This window comes from Equus przewalskii, chromosome 5 (assembly GCF_037783145.1).
Source record: "Equus przewalskii isolate Varuska chromosome 5, EquPr2, whole genome shotgun sequence".
Lineage (NCBI taxonomy): Eukaryota > Metazoa > Chordata > Mammalia > Perissodactyla > Equidae > Equus > Equus przewalskii.
In genome coordinates this window covers 63,063,050-63,084,581 of record NC_091835.1, presented here as the reverse complement: position 1 = coordinate 63,084,581, position 21,532 = coordinate 63,063,050, and the positions used below count along the sequence as shown (strand labels likewise).

At 34.2% G+C, this 21,532-nt stretch overlaps 1 protein-coding gene across 2 annotated transcripts in view; it reads left to right on the top strand.

The window, feature by feature from the left end:
• The window catches only part of ADAMTS20 (ADAM metallopeptidase with thrombospondin type 1 motif 20), a 163,783-nt gene that overhangs the window by 38,364 nt on the left and 103,887 nt on the right, over positions 1-21,532 (top strand). For both annotated transcript variants that reach the window (XM_008514714.2, XM_008514712.2), the window contains exons 4-7: positions 2,496-2,755; positions 10,896-10,979; positions 11,724-11,848; positions 13,214-13,254. In XM_008514714.2, the coding sequence (XP_008512936.1) occupies positions 2,496-2,755; positions 10,896-10,979; positions 11,724-11,848; positions 13,214-13,254 (510 nt within the window). The remainder of the gene's footprint in view (positions 1-2,495; positions 2,756-10,895; positions 10,980-11,723; positions 11,849-13,213; positions 13,255-21,532) is intronic.

The following is a 21,532-nucleotide window of genomic DNA, read 5'->3' as shown; positions in this document are numbered from 1 at the left end:
ATAAACCTAGCAGTGAACCAGCCAACCATTTTCATTTTCCTAAACAACAAGGCATTCAACATGTGACAATTTTTTAAAAAGTTAATTTGAAGGGCATGTGTCTGTCATCAACAGCATGTAATTATTTGTTTAATTACTAACAACAAAAGTAAAAACTACCATTTACTGAGCACTAATCTAATAGCTTTATGTGGATTTTCTTGTTTAATCCTGGAAAAAAACTTTATGGTGTGTGATGGGTGGCAGAATATGGCCCCCTAAAATATGCCACTTTGGCATAAGGATTATTTTGAGCTAAAGACACTTAAAAAACAGCAGATGCAGGAAGGGCATTCTAACTCCATTTTATTCAGCAAAATTGAAAAAAAGAAGTCTTAGCTATTATCCCCTTATCAGATATATGATTTGCAAATATTTTCTCCCATTCAACAGGTCGCCTTTTCACTCTGTTGATTGTGTCCTTTACACAGTTTTAAAATTTGACGTAGTCTCTATTTTCTTTTTTTCCTATGCTTTGGTGTCATATCCAAGTAATCATTGCCAAATCCAACGTCATGAAGTTTTCCCTCAATATTTTGTTTTGGGAGTTCCAGAGTTTTCGGTCTTCAATCCATTTTGAGTTAATTTTTATATGTGATGTAAGATAAGGGTCCAGTTTATTCTTTTGTTTGTGGATATCCAGTTTTTCCAACACCGTTTGTTGAAGTGACTGTTCTTTCACCACTGAGTACTCTTGCCACCCTTGCTGAAGATCATTTGACTGTATACGTGTTTATTTCTGAGCTCTCTATTCTGTTCCATTGGTCTGTATGCTGGTCTTGCTGCGGACATTCTTATACAAGTCTTTTTGTGGACCTATGTTTTCCTTCTGTTTGGTATATATCTAGGAATAGAATTGCAGAGTCATGGAGTAGATACGTGTCTAACTTAGAAATTGCCAGATAGTTTTCCAAAGTGGTTTTATCAAAACTTGATATTATCAGTCTTTAAATTTTATCCTTTTGGATAGGGAGAGCCACTTTTTTTGTCTCTTGTTTGAACTGTCATGGAAACAAAGTTACCTGAAATGTATTGTTAAGTACATTTACTCTTTTCTTTTTCCATTAGAGTATGAGCTTTATGAGCTACTAATTTGCTCCTCAATTTCTAAATGTTTCCTGACGGAGAGTAGGTACTCAATAAATGTTTATTTGGAATAAATGAAATTGACGAACAAATAAATCAAAACCATGAATATGTACCTTCTTCCTGATAACTTTGAGATTTGTATGCATGAGATATCTGGGCTCTTCTCCAGGGTCCAATAATTAGTCATGGATATTTTAGTGGTTGAGTCACCCCAGGAGAAAGATGATAGCAGAAAGTTTTAGGTTTGTACACTCGGTTTACCAAATTTCCAGAATCTCCCACTGAGATAAATTTTAAAACCTAAGAGCATAGTAATAAGACAGGATCATTTTAGGAATTAGAGAAAGATCATCTGTGCAAACAATGTTTAAGGACTTCAGTTTCTTTCTTCCAACTGTAGGATTGCCGCTTATTTAAAATGAGATGAATTATTTTTATAGTAAAATATAGTTTTATATTTATGTCTAATCCTTATAGTACAACTAAAGCTTAGTTGTTTTGGTATTGGTTATTTGGTTTATGAACTATCCAGGTCCTCTTATTTCTTCTTATCCGATTCTCTTGGTCCACTTTTCTGCTTAAAATACTTTCACCGAAAATTGTCAGAAAAATTATCAGGGAAAAATAAGGAAGGTGAAAGTAGAGGAACAAATCAAAGAAGGAAATAGGACAAGCACCCGTGCTGCCTAGGAATTATTTTCTGTTAGTACCAATAATCAGGAATTTAGAACTGTCTTCTAGAAATGCATACGACTTAAAAGTGGTTACTGTAATAATCTCTAATGTTCGATAATTTGTATTTATATACAAGCAAAGAGAAAAGTAATCAGGTATTTTATATAATCAAGTATTATAAAATTTTTATCTATTCGATTTTCTGAGTTCGAAAAACTACCCATTGTTATATTTTTTGATTTTCTGTTTTTCTTGGTGCTCTTCATATATTGTCTAATGAAAGTTTGTTGTGTTCTATATTTTATACAAAATGTCATTACTCTATAATGAGATTAAATGCCATCGGTGGCTTGAGGACCGAATTTATCGACTGCAAAAAACATAGGGACTCCTCGATTGATTTTTATTTTCTACCCAGTGGTTAGTAAATGTTTTTGAATAGTCATAACTGTTAAAATAAGACTTAGATACAGTTTTGTTAACGCAATTGATGAAAATGCGAAGACTTTTTACTATAAATAGTAATACTCATAATCTGTATCACTGTTTTAAATAATCTTTTTGTCCTTTCATTGTTTCACATTGGAAGCAGATGTGTGAGTATTACATATTTTTGGCTATTCTATTTTGTACAATGTTTTTAGTCACATTTAATATAATGGCTCCACATTATGTTCTTTTTTTCCCCCCAGAAAGTCAGATAAAGAAAACCAGTGTACCCTTTCACAACTACAGCAACATGAATGAAGATCTCAATATAAAGAAGGAAATAGTTTTAGGATACCCTTCAAAAAATGTATCATTGGAAGATGAAAGAAGTCAATTACATTCCAGGAGAAAACGTTTTTTATCATATCCAAGATACGTGGAAGTTATGGTCACAGCTGACGCTAAAATGGTTCATCATCACGGACAGAATTTACAGCACTACGTACTAACTCTAATGTCAATTGTAAGTAAACTTAACGTGTCCTTTAAATTTCCTAAAATGTTTAACATAATACTTTTTTCATATTTAATTTTAAAAAATGTTTTCCCAAATTCTATATGAAAGGGACTTGTATCTGTGTTTAAGCCCAAAATAATATTTCATTGAAATTTAGCTTATATGGACATATAGCAAGTATCCCATTCTGTTACTTGGACAACTTTCTAAGACATTTTAAAATCTCTGAAACTACTTCTAGAAAATACTTGAGTTATTCTTTCCTTCATCACATGAATGGCTTCTGCCCCCTAGTGACAGGGAAGATCCTAGTAGCATTGATCTTTTGCCCTTTGAATCTGAATTTTAAAACCTCGCCTTATTTCTGCACAGAGGGGAGGGGGTGCTATTTTTTCTACTGCTATATTTGCCAAATCAGAAATTGGGAAAATGATATTTTAAGTTATAAATATATTTATCGGGATAAAAGGATAGGCTATTACTGATAGAGCTGCTTTAGCAAATTTGGGATGTAAGATTGTAGTAGCTATAAGAGTCCTTGATCTGGTATTAATATCTCTGTTGAGCTGTAGTGGTGCCAGTATCCAAAGAGCAGAATTCTAGTGCTAATAAAGAGCACCAGGTCCTAGTTAGTGGTAGCACTCTATATCCTATATATACACACATGTATACATACACATATGTACACATACATATACACATACCTATATCTGCTGTTTGGGACAGTCCTAGATTTAAGGCTGCTAGTTTCAGAGTAATTACTAAAAGCACCCTCTTTCATGCTCTGTAGTGTCCTAGTTTAGTTGATGAATTACATGGTCCCATATTTATTCAAATTCACGGTATCAGAACGAATCTCATGGCTGGAAGTTCCTCTATTCACTTACAGGGAATTCAGGCCCACTTGATTGAAGAGACTTGGCTAGGACACAGCTATAGGCCATTGTAAATTTCCCTGAGCTGGAAATCCCAAGTTTATTGTGATTTGAAGATCTTAAGATCCTGTTATTTTCCTTACATGTAACATTTCATCTTAAATTCTTGTGATCATAAATGCTAAGAATACATAGTCTTTGTTGCCTAAACACAGTATTTGGTACAAAGTGGACACTCAATAGTTAATGAAAGAAAGAATGAATGAATAGGTGATTAATACTTTTTTCAGAATGCATGACATTATAGTAGACAAAGACCGGATGATCCAAAATGATTTTCTGAAATTTGTATAATCTAGACACTTGTTTACTTGAATTTTTAAAATGACAACAGACCTATATATAGAAATTTGATAACATCTTTTTACTTCTGAATCTGGAGTAATTATCTAGATGTATAATTATCTAGGCATATAATTAGCTAGATGTGGGTGTGGCAGGCTCATTATGAAGGGATTCTAATGAGAACATTGACACCGAGGATGTTGGTTGATAATCTAGGAAATTGTGTCAATTATGTGGAACACTGTGGGGTAAACTTTGCAATTTAAATGGTTAAAAGAAAGTTAAATTGTGTCTGTGGCAGTAGAGATACTGAAGGAAAATATGAGAAATGTGACAGATTTTGAAGCATGTTAAATGACAGGTAACTCTGATATCAGTGCTTTGGAAATACTGCCTAAGAGTAAAGGAACAGAAGAGTTCATTGTTCAAGAGTAATTTTGGAATAGCTACACGCAGTTTTAGTGATAATGCCATCTTCAGAAAAGGTTTGTTCTCTGTATTTTACATAAAAATCAATTAATATAATCACTATTTGGAAGATATCATGACATCCCTTGAAGTAACTGAAGTTGCCCATGGGAGTTTTAAAGCCATCGTTCGTCAAGGGCAAAGCAAACATTTTCTCTTCATGGAAAATAAGTCTGCTTCTGAGATTGCTTGAAGCAACAGACCATTGCATGCACATGTCATGTCCCAGATTTTTAGTCTCACTAGAAGGAGAGCCAGTTTCACTGGAAGATGAGAAGTCTATAGATACAGTCAGCAGGTTTGTGTTCAGCTTTCTTTCACAGGGAGATAGACTGCAGCACAGCTGAGGAAGAGGGGAGCGTTCCAAATATGGATGGGGATAGGAGGGAAAATTTAGGAGGGCAGGTCTCTCTTTTGAGGTAGTTTGGGTTTTGTATATGCTTTCTTTCCTCTGCAGAGGTCAAATTTTAGATGACGTCTAAATGACCTGGGCTTGGTGCTTTCTTCATTCTTCTCTCTGTCATTGAAAGAATGTTCAGATACAGATACAGGAAAGTCAGACTTTATGGTTCTGTATATAGTTTTCAGAGTGAAAAACAGCGATCACGGCTGTATTTGTGGATATAAACAATGTGAAAGGAAACTCGAAGAAAGAGTAACAGACTCTCCTTTTTCTGCCTGGGACCTTCCTAATTTTAATATTGAAAGGCTCATGTCCCTGGAAACCCCTTAACCCTGGGCAAACTGGCACAGTTAGTCACACTACGTAGAGATTGTCAAATCTAGTCCAACATGTTTTATCTCCACTTGCGAAGTCCATTTCTAAAATTGCTCTAAAGAGGTAAGAGGAATGCTGTCGCCACATAAGTGTCCCACATGTTTCCGGTTGAGGAAGGAGCCATTCAGGTTTTGCATATTTTGTCCTAATTTTTAAGAAGGCATTAACTGCATTTATTCAAACACACACTTAAGATATTGGTAATGTTCTTGGTCACAGTAATTAGGAAAATACAAAATGTGATTTAGACTTGGAATGTGATTGTGAGCCATTTAAAGACAAGTTCACAGTGAAGAAAAAAGGTTTTGTATATTAGCCCCAGATATAATGGGAGAAATAGCTGAATGTTGTCAACATTGAGCAAATGGATTATATACGTAATTCAGAGAGGATTACCCATCCTGCACAAAGTAAACAATTGTACTGTCTTCTCAAACTTTTTCTTTGCTTTCAACAATTTAACAAAACATCTGAGTGCAATACTATAGAAATAATGTGTGTGATTTAATTCACTTTCTAGAGTACTGTATCATGCTGTAAAAATGGCTTAGTCATCTCTCATTCAAAGGGTTTCTGGAATTAAAATTAGTTGGGAAGAACACAATTGTGTATAGTATGTCTAATGAAATAAGTGTGTTAAATGATCTGAGATGTTCCGGTATTTGCTATCCCAAAGCTTTTATCCTTGCAGAATTTGGGTGGTAGTAGTGTCAGGCTAAAATGGCATTTACATATGCATTGTTAAACTACTAAAGTATGTGTAAACTAGAGCAATTACTTTCTTTGACAGGTTTATTTTGGTATTCAATGACTTATTGTTTAATAAACCTTGGAAATATTTACCATATGTCAGAGACCTCCTTACTCCATGTGTTTGTGAAGGTTTGACTTCATCATCCCCACCTTGTTACAGATTTAATAATGTAAGTTTAAGGAGCACCATGTGATCATCAGGAATTAGCTCTATTTATTAAAACATTGTTCCTTTTATTAGAGGTTTTTATCAACTAAAAACCCTTACATGCATTACATTGACTTAATATTATTGCTTTTACTGACGTTATTCAGGGTAGGGAAAATTTTCATCCATATTAAAATAAAAACTAATGATATACTTTCATACTTTAGGTATAACCATTTGTGTTACGTTTTCCTTTCTTAAACTCAGTGTTCACTTATTCTTAATTTTTTCTACTTTGTACATAAGTGGAATGTCATTTTCTAACTTAAAAATATCTTTTTGACAAGAGCAGTGATCTTCATAAACAAAATCTCTTCACTTTCTTAAAATCAGTTTTATATAGATGACTTTGAAGATGAAGGTGGTCAGAAAGTATGAACGTCCACTCATAGGTCCTGAGGACATAATGTATAGCGTGGCGATTCTAGTTAACAGTACTGTATGGTACATTTAAAAGTTGCTTAAGAATAGATCTGAAAAGTTCTCCTCACAAAAAAATTCATAACTATGTATGATGATGGATGTTAACTAAACATACTGGGGTAATCATTTCACAATATATACATATATCAAATCATTATGTTGTACACCTAAAACTAATACAATGTTATATGTCAGTTATCCCAAGTAAAAAGTGACTATAATAAACAAAATGAAGGCCACCTCTACACATGACCTATATGAACATTTTCTGAAGCTCTATGTAGAAATAATTTCAAAATGGTTGTTCAGATAATAGTGATAATTTGTTTCATGCTTTGCGGGAAGTATGTTGCCTGGAATTTTCTTAAAATATTTAAACAATATAATTCATATCATTTTTTTACTTTTTGCTAAATACCCACGAAGTAATCTTTACTATTTTATGAGACCTGTAAAGAAATATGAACTCTATATGCCAGGGAAACAAACACTTAAAGAATAAAAGATTAAATACGTTTTAATTAAATCAGTAAAAATGCTAATAGCCTCTAAAATCTAGTGATTACAGTAATAGATACCAATATTACATGGCTTTATGGAACAGGAAGACACTATAGAAATCTGGTCTAGCATTTCCTAGTCTATGGAATAGGGTCCTAACCCTCCATGGGAAGGACAAAGAGGGCTGTGGCCAAGTAGTTGCATGCAGTGTTGCATATAATACCTCTTTCATAGAATGTATATATATACGTGTGTGTGTATATGTTAGCCTGTTCAAGACTCTATGAAGATAACGTATTTAATTCTTTTGGCCTCAACATTTCTCAAACTGTGTTTCTTTAAAACAAATGTTCTCCACACCCCTCCCCAAGAGCATCTGGTAAATTCTAATCAAATACTCTAGGGCATTGTGACCAAGGGTGCTCAGTGGTTCAACGTGATTGCAGGTGTGGAGATAAAAAGTAGATAAATCCATTTCCAGAGCTGAGCGGCTTTCTTGAGACTAGCAGTAGAGCTAGAACTAAAACCCAGGTCTCCTGACTGCCTAAGATTCTCTGAGGCCATGGTCAAGTGGCCACAGCAGGACCGTGTCAGGGGCTAGGACACGAGCCACATCAGGGTTCTGAAAAAACTTTGTACGCAGAGCTAATTAGGAAGGACTTGGGTTAGAATGCTGAAGCTCCCTAAGCTCAGATGAAGTAGTCAGAGCTAAGGCCAGCCTGCCTGGCATGGAAATTGTGTTCTGAAGCTTACCCGTCACCTAACATTCAGCGTGTTACTTAACTTCATAGTTTTCTTATCTGAAAAATGGCCACAATGGTAGTTCCTACCTCCTAGGATTTGCTGGAATTAAATGAATTAGTTTAATCTTAGAACGCATCTGGCACACAAACATTCAATACATTTATGTATGATTTATGAAGAAGTAGCAAAGATGGTAAGCTCCCATCATGGCAACCTAATGTGGGCTGGTAGTTTGGGCATGAGAGAAGCGTGTTGTACGTGGCAATTAGGAAAGTCTCCGAGTGACAGATGGGCCTTGTGGTCATTCATCTGCCTGCTTCACCATTCAGCTCGATTGAATAGAGTTATTCAACAATAGCACATTTAAACATCCAAATAGAGTAACAGGTATATATATATTGAGTATAAGCACATAGATTGTAAAGGTCAGTACATGAAACAGTAGGAGGTACATGCCATTAAATGGGCAGGATGAATTTCTTGATGACTTAATCATACCATTTTTCTATAAAAGCAAAATATCGATCAGAGAGGTTTTCTGGGAGAAGTGTGTGTGAAGAATTATTTAAATTGGTCTCTGTTTTTGTATCTTTTACCCCTGGAAGAATGAGTTTTTTAAGGGCAGAGATCATGCCTTATTGATCTCTGCATCTAGTAAGTAACACAGTGTTTGATAGGCAGTGGATATTCCATAAATATTGAAAGAAATAATGCAAATTTGCTTTCAATTTGGGCATACTGTGATAACTAATTTGAAACACATGTACCAGAACTAGCATTATATATAACATATGCCTCCTCTTCTGAAAAAGTTTCATAAGTAGTAATGACAATAATGGCTACCATTGATTCCTATGACCCAGGCCCTGATCTAAATACTTTTGTACACCATCTTTTAATCCTGAAAAGTAGGTTTTATCAATAAATGGCAGTTAGAATTTGAACCTGGGTCTGTTTAACTTAAAGGACTATACTTTGTGAAATTACCCATCTTGTGTAATAGTTTAAATGATCTTTTCCCTAACATTACAATTGAAGGAAGTTTTTCTGTGGTAATATATTTAAAACTGTACCGTCAGGACACTGGGAATATGTTTCCAAATTTCAGCTGGTAGATTGGTCACTTTTCAGTAAAGGGTATACAACATCTGTTCCTTTCTGAAATAGAAAATATTTTTGTGGTTATATATTTTATAGCTAATATTATAACATCCATTGTCATTTGTAGTCAACATATTTGGGGCAATGAGTAGAGAAATTAGCCATAGAGATACCTCATAGTGCTTAAGCTCCTTTCTCTGTAGAGTACTGAGAATGCATGGTCTCCTGTGACCTCGTAGTCGTCACAACACGTTTTTCACTTTTAGGAGAAAAAGAGCCTTTGTGCATAACTTTGAGGTACATTGTTTACTCTACCTTGTAATTTGACTTAGAAAAGCATCTGTCTGCTTTTAAGTTCACAGGATCAGAGGATAACTCTCAAGTCACAAATATGGATATGCTTTGTTTTCTATAGTAGAGAAATATTTTCCATGCAACTTTTAAAAATATATCAATTCAGCGGTAAATTTCCACAGCTCCCATTTGAAATTGAGCAGTACTGCTGTGCTAACAGACATGCTTGAAATCTCTAATCACCTGACAGTCCCAGTCTTAACTCATTGTCAACCCCATTGGGGCCACCACCCCCCTTGCCAAAAAATGCTACCCCTAGAGCCCAAGGCATCCCTGCAGGTAGAGAGGACAGCTAAAACAAGAGGAAAGGTGCTGGAGTGTGTGTTTGAATCCATGCTGACCTGCAGTGTCAGCATTTCCGGAGATGCTTTTGGCTCTGGTTCTGGTAATACTCTCTGTGTTGGCCCTCGAAGCAGCAGCAGCAGCCATGTTATTCATTGTGTTGAAGCAGCTTTGGCTGATGGAGTGAGGGCTCCTCTACTGGTACTTCTAGCAAACTGCTAAGCTCCACAAGGTTAGGGACCATGTCCTCTTCCCTTTCTCTGGGTCTCTAGCCAACAAAGCAAGGAGTAGATGTTGAACATTTATTTATTAACTAAATGAGAAAAGTATCACCTCCTGAATCAATTGCTGTCTTGGTTTGGGCAATGGTCCAGAAGATGGTGATTCAGGTTTCAGAAGCCATTGTCACTGTACAGGTGGCTCAGCTCCAGAGGGATTATGTCTCTAAGGGAGTGCAAGCCAGGGGCATTGGCCATGAAAGACACTCCCACTGCAGTGGTAACCTCTATGATGGCTATAAGAAGAGGAGGTGAATTACTGACCTGGATAACACCTTAACCGTGAATCACAAATGGAGCCCATCCAGAGTGCCTCGTAGACTTGTGTTCTCCAGTTTCGGAGAATTATGAACCAGGTTGTGACTTGTGACCTCTTCTATGGCTCTTTATATGATTCTAGATAAGTCTGTTTCCATGGATCCCAGCAGTGCTAAGTATTAAACATCATAAGCATACTCAGAATTGGAAATGTGCAACCATGGCAGAAAGATTAGGTAAAATTCCCAGAAAGGAATAGGTAAAACTTACATATTTTTATGGAACATTGTGGTCATGTAAATTGTGGATCATGGCACAGAATATAGTGAATTGCTTGCTGACTCATCTAGAACAGTTTCCAAGCTCTAATAGACATTCGGATCACTTGAGCATCTTGTTAAAATGCAGATTCTAACTCGCTAGTCCAGAGTGAGGCCTGAGAGTCTGCATTTCTGATCAGCTCTAGGTGATATGGATGCTCCTGATCCGTGGATGAATCTCAGTAGCCAGGGTTAGGATACTGGTTCTCTAACTTGGCTTCACATTGGAATTATTAAATACTAGGGAATTTTAAAAGATGCTGATGCCAAGGTCTCAACCCTAGAGATCTGATTTAATTGGTAAGGAATGTGGCCTGAGCATCGGGGTTCGTGAAAGTTCCCTAGGAGATTCCAATGTGCAGCCAAGTTAGAGAAATAATGCTCTAGGACTGGTTTCAATTTACTTTGGAGAAGAAATATTAATTTTAGGTATCTAATCCTACATCTTTCCCTTGCAGGTTGCAGCAATCTACAAGGACTCAAGTATTGGAAATCTTATAAACATAGTAATCGTAAAATTAGTTGTAATTCACAATGAACAGGTAAGAAACAGGTCTAAAATTAGTAATCTTAGTTGTAGAAGGTTCCTAGTAGGGGTATATATAGATCATAAAACTTTTATTAGATATGAGATATTTTAAACATTTACATTAAAAAACTCGATTTGAAAAGGAGTGAGATTACCTTTTTCTTTTGTGATGGAAATTGGAATAACAACAGAGTAAATATATAATTATTATAATTTATAATCCTATTGTTGAAGGATTTAAAATATGGTAATTTTTGGAAGTTAAGTTTTTGGTTACATTGAGAAGGTCTAATTAGATTTAGTGATTTGTTTTTTTTTTTAAAGATTGGCACCTGAGCTAATATCTGTTATTGCCAGTCTTCTTTTCTTCCCCCTTCTTCTTCTCCCCATAGCTCCCCAGTACATAGTTGTATATTCTAGTTGTAGGTCCTCTGGTTGTGCTATATGGCATGCTGCCTCAACATGGCCTGATGAACCCATGGCCATGTCCGCGCCCAGGATCTGAACTGGCGAAACCCTGGGCTGCTGAGGCAGAGCAAGCAAACTTAACCAATCGGGCCCTGTGCCGGCCCCCTAATTAGATTCAGTTTTGATCACAATGTTTAAGTATTGCTAAAATATGTTGGAGAAATGATGCCACTTCTTCATTTGCCTGTGAAAATGCTATTTGATAAATTGCATGAATGCTGACAAGCTTGGAAGGAAAAGAGGTCATGAACGTTTTGACGTAGTATTGAATTGCTTATTTTTTGTGTAGGAAGGACCAGTCATCAGTTTTAATGCAGCTACCACGTTGCGTAACTTTTGTTTATGGCAACAAACTCAGAATGTTCTTGATGATGCTCACCCTGCCCACCATGATACTGCCGTCCTTATCACAAGGTACAGCTTCAGAAATAACCCTTCTAACTACAATTCTTTACCCTTTCTCTCCTGCATGACCACTGCTACTTCTTGTTACCTGATTTCTTTATCAATACCCAGAAGTGTTCAATGAGAGCTTGTATTACAAAAGATACTATTGAAAGAAAGCATTCTTCCATTCTTTCAGACCAGAATAATAGTTGATTCCTTAGGAAATTAGCAATGTTAGATTGCTAAGTGATGGTTTGACGTAAACAAAATAATTTCCTTATTTAAACATTTACATAAATGTTTCATAAAATAATTTCCTTATTTTGTTAATCTCAAAATGAGAGAATTAGGAAAAATATTGGGAAACTAACATAGTTATGGGACTGAGAGCAGGATTTGTTCAGTTATTTGGAGAGAGCTTTTGGATTTATTTGGTTGTCCAATTTTTGGACTCTTTTTTTTTTAAATCTATTTCTTGTTGTGATGCTCAATGCATGTCGTAATCACTAGACTACTTTTGCTTGGGTTTTCCTCAAACCTATTTATTTATGTGGAAAACAGCCTCTGCTATTACAAAATGATTGTCCATTTTACAAGCACCACTATACATTGTTAATTTGTACCTTTGTTTCAGCAACGCTGACACTACTGGCATATTTAGATCTTGGGTTTGTTGTTTGTTTGGTTGGTTGGTTGGTTGACCAAAGGAAATAAATCTCTCACTTGGGAGTCAGACTCAGAGAAACCTCAGCTTTGTAGAACCCTGAAATGAAAACCTTTAAGTCCATGTGGAATAGCTGACATGTAGTCCATGTAATTTGTCTCTTTTCAAAACTAAAGAGAATTGACTTAGTTTTGTACACAGTGTTCTATCACCAGTCCATGGTTTTGTCCTGGGTTGTAGAGGCCAAGCAGTAAAGATTGGAAATAACAGATGGGAGGGAGAAAAGAGCTATAAGAAGAGACCATGAGGAAAGAGACAAGAGAACTGTCAAACTGAGTGGTTAGGGACTCAGTAATGCAAAGGCAAAAAAAGTTAAGCAGCTTGATGACATCTGAGAACATCATTGTTTTGCAGCAGAGAATAATAGCTGAAGCTCATAATGACATAGAAACATCAGGAGTAAATTATTTTACATACACTGTATAGGTAAAGGCATTGAACTTGGTCAAAACTTCAACTATGCACAATTGCTTTTATATAGCACCTGTTGTTTATTGACCTGCACAAATGGTGCATTACTCTAGGTTTAAACTTACTGAGAGCTTAATAACTGGATTTTGGAAGTCAGCTTGTGGTAATGGTCACGTCATAGTTAAAGCTTATGTATCTTTGTTTGGGCTTGTCGCAAAATTATTTTCTGAAAAGGCTTCAAAATCTTTTGTTTTAAGGGAAGACATTTGTGGAGCTAGAGAGAAATGTGACACATTAGGTAAGTTATTTTGTAAATTAAATATAGCTTATATAATTGTTTACTGAATTATTTAAAATAATGTTTGTCATTTTTGTTTTACATTTTAATAATTTTAATTGTCTTGATTAATGATTACAGTTGTTACTATCATTTGATTCTGCTTCTATAAATTTTAAAGAATAATAGCTGATATTTATGTTCTGATTACTAAATATCAAGCACTGTGCAAAACTTGACATATTTAATTTAATGTTTTATGTAATATTTGATCCATACAAAATAATATGTAATAAGCTATATGTAAATTTAAAGCAAAATAATAAAGTGAATAACTGTGATTTAAGAGCTAGAACTTTGTTGGTACTATTGCAGGTCCTGTGTTAAGTCCTTATTTCATCCCCTTGTATTTTCCCAAGAGGGAGATGATACTGTGAATTTTGTGTGTCAGTTCCTTCCACCTTTTGAAAAATAGTTTTATTACATATATGTGTGTTCCTAAACAAGAAATGGTTGGTTTTATTTCTTTTTGAGCTTTGTAGTTTATGCATTTTCACTGCTGTGTAATATTTCATCCACTGTTTACATATCTCTATCCTTTCAGTGGATATTTGGGGTGATTCCAGCATTTTTCTATTGTGAACTTTGCTCTAAGAGCTAGGGTATATTCTTATGATTAGAATTGCTGTCATTTGAATGTGGCAATGTTCAACTTCAAAGATATACCAAATTATTTTCTAAAGTGGTTGTACCAATTTACACCTTTATTAATAGTATATAAGCCTTCCTTTTGATTATATCCTTACCAGTGCAAGGTATCTTCAGGTTTCTCATTTTTGCCCATCTAAATGTAGTATTTTCATTATAGTAATAATTTTCTGTTCCCTGATTACTAATGAGTTTGAACAACTTTTCATATATTTGCTGGCCATTTGTATTTCCTTTTCTGTGAGGAATGAGAGAAATGAAAAACATTGCCTATTTTTCTGCTGTGGTATTTGTCATTTTCTTACTGCTTTTAAAGTATTCTTTATAACTCCTTGATACCAAACCCTTTTTGGTTAATATGTATTGCAAATATCTTCTAATAATTTGTTGCTTAGTTTTAATTTTTTATATATGTGAAAATGCATAGGAAAATGTAGCTGAATTTATAAACCTCGTCTTTTAGTGTCAGCAATTTTGTATCTTGTTTAAGAAACCCTTCTGTAGCTCAAAGGCTAAACATATTTTCCTGTTTTCTTGTATTAAAAATTTGTCATTTCATATTCAAATCTCTAAACCATTTGGGATAATTTTTTTGATATGGTGTCAGATAGGGATCTGTTTTTTTAGATCCTTTTCTATTCAGATAACCAGTTTCCTCAGACCATGCATTGAATAGTTCACCCCCTTTCCTTAGAATCTGCAGTGTCATATGTAAAACAACATGCACTTGAGTCTGAAAATCGTCCCTTCATTCCACTAGTCAATACTTTTTATTTAATCTGTGTGCCAATTCCACACTATTAATTTTTATAATCCTATAGTAAATCATAATAATATAACTCCACTTTGTTTCCTTCAAAAGTATTTTGGCTATTTTTGGACCTTTGTTCTTCCATAAAAATTTTAGAACCAGCATGTCAAGTTATTATAAAACAATTATCTATTCATTTATGTAGGTCTTTTTAGATGTCTTTCAATAATATATATTTTCTTTCAAGCCAGTCATGTACAACTTTTGTTGGACTTCTGTTTTTTATTAGTGTACATAGCATATGATGCTAGTTAATAGAAATGCAATAGATTATTTGGTTTATTGATTTTTAAATCCAGCCAGAGTGAAATAACCTTTCTCTTATCGTATTTGTCTAATTTTGATACCAAGGTTTTATTTACCTTATGGCATGGGTTGGAGTATATTATATCTTTTCCCATTCTCTGGAAGATTTTATACTATTTGGGATGATCTATATCTTGAAAGCCTGGGAGATTCCACCTAGAGAACCATCTGGGTTTCATTTGTGGAAATGACTTCTTTGTGGGAAGATTTTTAACTGTTTTAAAAAGTTTCTCCAATAGTCTGTAAACAGACTATTGTTTTTATCTTCTTGAATGTACTTAAAGTTATTTTTATCTAGCTATTTTACCATTTATTTTAGTAGTAAAATTTATTAGCTTAGGTTATTTTCGTGGCATTTTTTTAAACTCTTCTGTCTATAGCTATAGTTATGCCCATTTTACTTCTGATATTTATTTGCACTTCTTTTTTAATAGATCAATTTCTCTGGAATATTGACTATTGCATTTTGTCTTTTCAAAGAATTAATGATTGACTTTTGTCTCTTGTTTTTATTTCATTAATTTTTGCTTAACCTGATCTTCTAGATTTTTTTCAATTAATCCTGCTGTTCTAATTGTAATATAAGTTGACTGCTTAGCTGATTAACATCCAGGGTTTCTTCTTTTCTAATTTTAGTATTTAAGACTATCAGTTTACTTCAAGGTGTCATTTTTGTTGTCCCACAAGTTTTTATGGGTATTTTACATCATTTAAAATTATAAAAAATTCTAAATATGTGTAAATTGCCTCGTGTTTTCTTTGTTGACATGAATTATTTAGAAATGCCTTTAAATATTTCTAAATCTGTGTAGACTGTTTTGTTTATTGAATTTTAATTTCATTGCAGTTGGCGAACATGATCTATATGATAACATTCTTTGAAATCTTTTGATATTACCTTTATGGTCTATTATGTGGTTGATTAAAAAGAATATATATTCTCTAACGTAGTACAGAGAATTCTCTATATATGTCTGTTAAATCAAACTTGCTAATTGTGCTCAAATTAACTATATCTACTGTTAGGTTACTAATTTGAAACATGAGTATATATCTGTTACTCCATATAGTATTGCAATTTTTCATTTCATTTATCTTAAGGCTAACTTATTAGGTACATAAAAATTTGAATTGAACCTTTTACAATTGTGTGGTGACTCTCTTTGTCTCTAGTAATGTTTTTTAAAGAAAAAAAGTCAGTGTAGTTTTATTTAAACTATATTATGTCTGATAATACTATAGCTACCCCAACTTTCTCTTGTTTAGTATTTGCTGGATATATTTTTTCCTACAGTTTTCTAGTGCCCTTTTACTTCAGATGTTTCTCTTGGAATCAGCATAAAATTGAATTTTTAAAATAACTATAATAATCTCTGTTTAGTTGGCAAAATTAGTCCATTACATTTATTGTGATTCCTGTTACATATTCACTTATATATACCATATTGCTTTTGTTTTCTGTTTATCTCATTTTATACTGTGCTTCCCTTTCCCCCTTTCCTTGGCCTTTCTCTGGGTTAAGTTTTTAAATTAGTTTTCTTATTCCACTTTTCCCTTTGCAGGTTGAAAATTATATATACTCGTATTTTGAGGTTACTCTGGCTTTTTACTAGCATAATTAACTTTGTCTACAGCCCTCTCTTAAACAAACAGTATCTTAGATTACTTAAACTTCGTTCAACTTCCTCCTAACTTACGTGGTATTGTTGTCCACTATTTTATTTCTATTATTTTGTAAACCCTTGCATATTAGAGGATAATGCTTTGTATTCAATATTTGTTTAATTTTGTGCCCATGTTTATAAATTTTCCCAACTGCTTCTTACATCTCACACCTTCCTTTTGAGGTTATTTTCCTTTTTTTCCCCCTGAATTATATCCTTTAGAAGTTCTTTTAGTGAAGACGTATTAATGAAAAATTTTCTATTTTAGTTTTCCTGGAAATGTCTTTAATTTACCCATATTTCTGGGTAGCAATTCTGGATTCACATTTATTTTCTCGCAGTATTTTGAATATATTATTGTGTTGTCTTCCAGCAGTTGCTATTGAGAAATCTGTAGTCTGTTTACTTGTAGATTCTTTGGTGATCTGTCTTTTATTCTAGCTACTTGTAAGATCCTGTCTTTGTCTTTGATATAATGCTATTTCATTAAAATTGTGTCTGAACATAGATTTCTTTTTATTTATCCTGCTTGGGATACGTTGTGATTAAAATTCCCATCCTCTTTTTTTCACCCCCAAATTTGCCCTGATATTCTATTTGTTCTTTCCTGTGGGACCCTGATTATATTTGTATTGGGTCTTCTCATTCTGTTCTCCATGCTTTCATTTCTTTTTCTCTTCACGCCTCATTCAAGCAGGTCTAACATGAGTTTTACTGTTTTTGTCTTGGCTCTAATTTGATATTTCACTTACCCCCTGAATTTTCCATTTAAATACATGTTTTTCAGTTTAAGAGGTCCTAGTTAGGTCTTATTCAAAATCTTCCTTTTGTTTACATTCTTTTTATATTTGCTCATATTTGTAATTGCCTTTCATGTCTACTTAAACATTTTATATTGAGTAATTTTATATGTGTCTCTGACAACTCTCGCATCTGAAATACTTGATAGCCAAATATGCGGTTTCTGCTGGTTTCACACGGACTTGTTTGTTTGTGTGTTTGGTGATCATTGTGAACTCCTATTTACTTGATCCTAATCCATGAGATTGGAGAATGGGCTGCTTAAAAAGTGTGTGTTTCCTCCAGAAGGCATTTTCAGTTTTTCCTGTAACCTTAAGAATGTTACTAACCACGGTCCCTAACTTAACGTGGAAAACTCAGCATCAGATCCTCTACTTCGAAGCTTCCCATAGCAAGCTCTTAGTCTCTGAATCATATTGCTTATATCAGTATTTGCCCTCAAAGTAGCTTCCATCCTTACTATTCATTGCTTGCTATTCATTACTGTTCATTACCACTTAGGACTTAGCTCAGGGTATAAATATGTGTGTGTGTGTATGTATGTGTACATGCATGTATATGAAGACGGTGGGGAGAGAATATGTGTGTTCGGTTTTAAAGGTGGGGACTTGATAGTTGTTGTAAACCATGAGAGCTCAGTATTTATTAAAAAGCAGTATTTATTAAAGATCTAGTTTCTTTGCTTTGGAAGGACCCTTTAGAAACTCTAATCTTGCAAACTTGTGGAAATAGATGGCTGCTCCTTTAATTTTTGCAACAGACCTGTTCTCCTCTCCCTGAAAACTATTCTCTGGCTTTGTTAGGTATATTTTATGAGTAAATCATCCATCAAGAATCCATTAAGGGCCGGCCCTGTGGCCGAGTGGTTGAGTTCCCCCGCTCCGTTTCGGCAGCCCAGGGTTTCTCTGGTTCCAATCCTGGGCGGGGACATGGCACCGCTTGTGAGGCCACGTTGAGGCAGCGTCCCACATGCCACAACTAGAAGGACCCACAACTAAAATATACAACTACGTACTGGGGGAATTTGGGAAGAAAAAGCAGAAAAAAAAATAAAGAAGATTGGCAACAGTTGTTAGCTCAGGTGCCAATCTTTAGGGAAAAAAGAATCCATTGAATATACTTTTTCTTACATTATTGATGCCCTGTTGTCGCATCTTTATACTAAAAGTTAAGTATGAATATACCTGCCGTTTCTTACTAATTTTTTAATGATTCATTACTAGGTGTTCTGCACTATTCACGTAGAAGTGGGTGTCTCCTAGTACCCAGTCATTTTTTGTAGTTTTCAGCCATTCCTATGCATAGCGTCCCTGTGTAAATCATAGTGACATTTAGAAACAGACTATTAACATGAAAACATTCTTTTTATCCTTTGTTAATTCAAGGGTAATGATCACAATAGTTGAGATATGAGTGCTTACTGTGTATCATACGCTCTATTAAGGTTTTACGTGATTTAACTCATTTAATCTTCACAACGAACCTATGAATTTAGAGATGAGGATAATTTGCCCAAGGCTACATACCTTATATTAACACAAGTATTAGTGTTTTATTTCCTCATCTAAAATATGTGGAAAAATAAGAAATTAGCATAGTTATTAATGACAAACACAAAATGTTGGTAATAATTACTAGGTTTCCTGCTATATCTCCTTTGCAAGTATTGTTGTCTCAGTCTCTGAGCATGTTTTGCAAAGTATGTTGAGAATGGTTTTCATTCTTCAAAATGGCTAGATTGGGTGCAGCTTCTTGCACTTCCAAATACAAGGAATCGGTATGAAATTTAGGCCCATGCTACTTTCTTCCATTTCTGTCCTCTTTTATAGAACCCAGGATCAGCCTGAGTGAACCTAGGCACAAGCCATCAACTAGCTGCTTGGTACCATAATGCTATACATTCACTTCAAATTTGGTTGGTTTTGCCTATTTATGGGAATATTTCAGCTAGGTCTCTAACCGTATGCAATGCGTATTTTTACAGATCTTTTATGTGACTTAAAAGGTTCAGTTTAGAATATATCCACCTTTAGCACAACCAGAAGGACCTACAACTAGAATATACAACTATGTACTGGGGGGCTTTGGGGAGAAGAAGAAGAAGGGGAAAAAGGAAAATAGGCAAAAGATGTTAGTTCAGGTATCAATCTTTAAAAACAAAAAAAGAATATATCCATCTTTAAGCATGAAATATAAAGTTTGGGTGGTAATGGAGTTAGTATTGTGCTCCAAATATCTACACAGCCCTGAGAATGAATGTATTGGAATTGAGCCACTAGACAAATTGAAAATACTAATGAAGGCATGGGAACAGCAGGATATTCGTGAGAAAGTCTGTCCAGTTTTAACTTATTCTGACAAAGGAGGAGAAGCAAAATTGACTAAAAAAAATTGCACATACAAGTATGAATTTTATAATCTTAAGGAAAACAGTAATTCTCTCCTACTTTCAACAGAGGACTTTTAAATAAAGAATATATTTCTTTTTCTTTCTTGCCTTTGGTCTTGATTTTAACTAAGGAAAAGTTCTTTTTGGGGGCACTTTGCCCAAGGAAGGGCTTCTGGCAGTGTGTCAGAAAGAAGCAAAATCTTTTCTTTTTGTTAAAAAAAAAAAAACAGAATTGGCAAATCAACTTGTTAGTCTGAGTTTTTCCAGCATTTTTAGATTCCTCAGTTTAACTTCATTTTTTTTTAAAGCACAACAAAAACATTCTATTTATTAGGAAATCTACCTTAAATACTAGGAAAATGTCCTTTTTTATAACTTGTGAATAAAAGAATAATCAGAGAGAGCTAAATCACAGTAGCTAATATCTTTGCTTATATTAATCTCTTTCTAAATGTAGAAACTTTAAAGTAATAAACTGGTTATTTTGCATGTGAAAATTCTTTTATGAAAGGAATCATGATAGGAAAACAGATAAATTTACAAGCAAATATTGAAGCAAGCAAAAACCATGGTATTTTGTGACATTAAAAAGTAAATAAATGAAATGTGAACTTGGTTGATGATTGAATATGGATTGTAATGGACATTTATTTTGAATTTTTTCCTTTTTTTTTTTTGAGCTAGCATCTATTGCCAATCTTCCTCTTTTTGCTTGAGGAAGATTGTTGTTGAGCTAACATCTGTGCCAATCTTCCTCTACTTTGTATGCGGGACACTGCCACAGCATGGCTTGATGAGGAGTGTGTAGGTCTGTGCCTGGGATCTGAACCCACAAACCCCGGGCCACTGAAGCAGAGTGTGTGAACTTAATCACTATACCACTGGGCCAGCCGCTTTCTTATTCTATTTTTAAAGGACTCGATCAACTAATTATTGTTGTCTTTGGTGTCCAGCCAGTCCATACTATCTTCATCTTCCAGCAGCCTGTTCAAGTGGCATGTTATTCATTATTTAAGAATGAATAGATCTTAATGTACGATACATTTTTTGTTGCTGAAATACTTATCAAATTATTAAGTGTTTGCAATAATTCTATCATAATCATTTTCTGTTTAACATATATTAAATGCCAAGGACTATTCTAAGCACTTAACATCTTTTTACTCATTTAATTATCATATAATTGAATAATTGTATGCTACCTCAAAACTTTAAAAAAAAAAAGCAAATTCAGACTTATAATGTTCTGTACTATTTATTAGTTTTTCTATTACCAATTTAAAATTTCATTGGGTTTCCTACTATTCAACACTAATGTGGCCCAAAACTTCATCCTTCTAGTAACTAATATTCTTTTCCTTTTCCTATGTTTTAAAAATTGTTTGCTCACTCCATAGATCTGGATTATTTTCTCTAGTAAAAGAATCTAAGAATTTACCAAAAGATTTTAACTGCCGACAAATCATTCTGTTCTTTATTCCCCACCTTATAGAACATTTATGCAATATTAACAGCCAATGTTGCATTCATTTCTAAGTTGTAATGCCAATGGTAAATGCTTTACAATTTAGTTCTTTCTGACTTGGTATTATTTACCACTTTGGTGAAATACGAACATGA